General features: G+C 32.5%; 1 protein-coding gene across 1 annotated transcript; it reads right to left on the bottom strand.

Annotated features, from left to right (window-relative positions):
* Positions 1-3,187: 3,187 nt before the first annotated feature.
* LOC110614456 lies at positions 3,188-3,756 on the bottom strand. Its single transcript, XM_021755992.2, has one exon. It carries the CDS (start codon positions 3,677-3,679, stop codon positions 3,287-3,289), a length of 393 nt encoding a protein of 130 aa, XP_021611684.1. The 5' UTR covers positions 3,680-3,756; the 3' UTR covers positions 3,188-3,286.
* Between the last annotated feature and the right edge of the window lie 240 nt (positions 3,757-3,996).

Genomic DNA, 3,996 nt, shown 5'->3' with positions numbered 1-3,996 from the left:
CGGTAGCCACTTCGATATTGAAGTCAGTATACTGAGGAAGAGAGGGAGAGTATAATGAACTATTTAGAGCTTTTGTGTTCAAGAATACTGTACCTTTGCCTCTGTACTTTTTTTCCTTTTATACTGTAATAAGGTGGAGATAATTATAGTATTTTTTGATAAACCAATAGTGATATGGACGAATGCTTGATAATGAATATCGCTTGCTAATGGGAGAAAAATCTCACAATTACAGGTGTAATAGGGATTTGCTGGACTGTCTTTGCTTAATGGTAATTTGATATTGAAACTAGCCATGTCAAAGGAAGAGTGAAACTTTGATGATAAACTAGGTGTTTAGGGTGTCCAGATTTTCCTTTTGTCGGACTGGACCGTATTTGCTACTTATTATATTATTGCAATATGTTCTATACTCATTAATATGGAAAAATTATTGAGATTTGAGTAATTAAGTAATATAAAGAGTAATTTATTTAAATTAAGAAGTATTTTAATATAATTTATTTCTTAATTATTTTATATAAATCTTAAAAATTATCGATAAAAATAATGGATGGAATATAATATTATTAAAATAACTATGGTTATTTTTTATAATATTTGGTTAAGGTCACTGAAAGTAGACATAGTTAAAGAGAGATGGTCCACGGCTTTTGTCCTTTTATAACATGGTTATACTGAGAGTCCAACTAATCCCACTCACAAGTGACAGGCATCGGCTCATAACTCAGATTCGGGGGTTAAAATCACGATTGGCCGACCATCTTAATCCAAGTTTGTTGTCTCTACAACTTATATTCAAACCTTCTCGCCATGTAAACCAACGTTTTTTGTTTTTCCTTTTTTTTTTTTTTTCAAATGTAAACCAACGTTTACAGGTTCATACTTCTCTGTTGTAAATTGTAATAATATGGTAATTGTGACATCTGGAGAGGTATTTAATGATGATCACATCTTTTTAACTAGGTAATCCGAGATCAAAAACCACTGATGTAGTCTTAGAATCGAATGTCCACTAATGCTGAATAATCAATTTGCACAATGAAAATAAATAATATGGATTGTGCCTTAAAAACAACCACTTTTATATTCAAATTAATAAAAAGTCAATAATTAAAAATTTGTATTAGAGTTGTATACTTGAAATATGCTAAGTCTCTGTTTATATAATATTACATTTGAGTGACATGAATGACTTAATGATAAATATAGAGTCTGAATAATAAGTACAAAATTTGAATGATAAGTATCGAATTAAACATATTCGAATAAAAAATATTGAGAATGGCTAATTGAACAGCAAGTATAGACACAAATAACGAATATAAAATCATATCAACCACTTTAACCGATAATTTAATAGTTAAATTAATGATATTTGTACTAAGCGACTATAACAAAATGCTCATGTTAATATGAATTTTATTAATATAAGAAAATGCTCATGCTCATGTGTTGAAATATTATATATGATAAATAAGAAGTATAATAATTAAGAGATTTATATTTTGAATGCTAACCGATTATTAATGATAAGTGTTATGATCGCTAAAAGTTTACGACACTTCGGAATATTAAAATAAAAAATAAAAAGTTACATATATTGGCATGGTTAATTGTTTACAAATTTTTATTAGTCTGATTAACCAGAAATACAAGATGACTGGTAGGTATTCCTAACACAACCATCCTAATTAAGTCACAGTTTAACTACTTTTGGCCAAATAATTGTAAAGTGCCTTCAATAAAATCCAATTCCGTTTGCTCAAAATGGATTTATTATGTACTTTTGGCCAAATAAAATCCAATTCAACGGTTATGTACTTTTGTCTAAATTCAGTAATTTGTGATTAGTGGTAGTTTGAGAATTTAACGTTAGAAAGCACGATTGGATCGTCAAAGAGCATACCTTTTTCATTATTGGCGCGATTCATAGAAAACTCTTGATTCACTGCTAAATGTGTTATTTCATAATTGTTTTAATAATCTTTACGTAATCTTGCGACAATAAAGTTACTTCTCTTATTTGGATTTCTATATTAAAAAGGTGAAAAGCTTCTTTCCTCTACTCCCGGTCTTCAATCTATTGGTGTACAGCCTTTATGCATACGATGGTAGGAGTTTCTTGAACCACCGTTTTATGATATTTGGTGGCTGTAGTTTGCCGAAGATGGAGAAGCCGTTTCTGGAAGATGAAAGTGTATGCGCTGGCTTGGATTTGGGTCAAGTTTGATGGGTTTTTAGGATGTATTCTTGGGTTGAACCTTATTTTGTTGGGCTCTAGAGACTTTTTTGTATGGTTTTCTGATATAAACCTTGAGCCTTTAATTTTCATCGATGAATTTTATTTTTTGAAAAAAAAAATACCAAAAGGGCAATGATTCCAAATTCCAAGTATAGCTAGCTTCTTAAAAAGCTGGTAAAGACTTCTGGTCACGAGGGCTTAAGGCATGTCAACTGTGTCTCCAGAACCAGAATGATTAAATTAACTGTTCTATGGCTTAGGGCATCAGGCAGAAGGGAAATTATTCACATCGGGTTTGTCGATAAGGGTCCAACTCCAATTTCCAAATTTCCTGCTAGCTCAGCCTATCAGCTTCATACTGCAAATACCTTAGCATATGGACAAGCCCATAAAAGATTGCGCAGGCCAGGTTGAAGCTCAAGCCGTCTCCAAGTAAACCCAAAATTCCTTAAGCCCTCAGATTTCTCAAACCAATTTGAAATTCCTATTTATGTTTCCTTTTTGTTAAAAATTTAGTTGTTGAATTTGATTCAAATCAGAAAATAGGGATTTTACGGTCCGATTCCAATCTCTTTGAATCTGAAATATAAACTTCTTGTTGTGACCCAAATCAATCCTTAGGCCAGCTCTATGCGTGGACAACAGATTGCCCATCGCGACCTAAGCTTTTCTAAGATGGTGCATGGCATTGAGATTGGGTGTGTCGTGAGAACTGAGATTATTTTTTTCATATTGATTACATATTAAAATCGAGTGATTAGATAAGTTAAAAGTTCTGAATTTGAATTTTGGATAAAATTCGGAAGGACAAGAAAAGAAAGAAAGAAAGAAAGAAACATTTTTCATAACAAGTTGTAAATGTACAATGCAGCACAATCGAAGATCGGCCAAAAGGGAAAGAACAAAAAAAAAAAAAAAAAAAACAAAGAGTGAAAACTCCATTATAAATATCCACATGCTTTGTATTTGGTTCAAAAGATTCAAAGTTTAAAATCAAAGCATCATCACAAATAATAAAAGAAACCCATTGAGCATTAATCATCAAACCAAGACATCAGATTTTCTACCATCTAAAATCCCTTCCTGAGAAGACTTATTCAAAAACTCAATACAATCTGCAATAGCCTCACTGTAGTGTGATTGCGAAGAATAATAAGAACTGCATGAAGTCTTTGGAGGATCAAATCTCTCACAGTTCCTCTGCTTAGAAGAAGATGACGTCCCAGAAGAAGCATGATGAGAATGAGAAGGAAGAGAAAACAAGAGCCGCATCAGAATTTTACGAAACCGATTGAAAATCTTCATTCCAGAGAAGTTGATGAACTTCGAAGAGGACACAGCAGCAGGGTGATGAAGGTCTGCAGCTTCTAGTTGGTGATGATTATGAGTAGGTCTTATTTGAATAACAAAGCTGTCTCTTTGAGGCTTGTGCATTGCTGTGATTGATTCTCTTTTCTTTCTCTTGGCTTGCCAAATGCCCTCCGGGAAGTGCAACGCTATAATGTGTGTTGTTTGGGTGTGAGGATTTAAAAAGATTGAATTTTTATTCTATTTGGGAAGACTCGATGTCTCAAAGAGAGTACATTGCATTGCAAAAGGAAATTGAAAAGAAGGGCATGTGCCTAAATCATTTGAAGTGGCCTTCACTTGTCCTCTTAAATCTCTTTGTTTATTTGTTTCTTCATTAATTAACTTCAATTAAAAAGTAGTTTAGTAAAGCTTACTATTCATGATCTTGAGTGGACCCATCA

Source organism: Manihot esculenta, chromosome 5, assembly GCF_001659605.2.
Source record: "Manihot esculenta cultivar AM560-2 chromosome 5, M.esculenta_v8, whole genome shotgun sequence".
In the NCBI taxonomy this organism is placed as follows: domain Eukaryota; kingdom Viridiplantae; phylum Streptophyta; class Magnoliopsida; order Malpighiales; family Euphorbiaceae; genus Manihot; species Manihot esculenta.
The sequence above is the reverse complement of the archived record's forward strand: the minus strand, read 5'-3'. Positions and strand labels throughout refer to the sequence as shown.

What these genes read in the sequence shown, in the direction of transcription:
- LOC110614456 (XM_021755992.2), bottom strand. Translation starts at nt 3,679, where the DNA reads ATGCACAAGCCTCAAAGAGACAGCTTTGTTATTCAAATAAGACCTACT.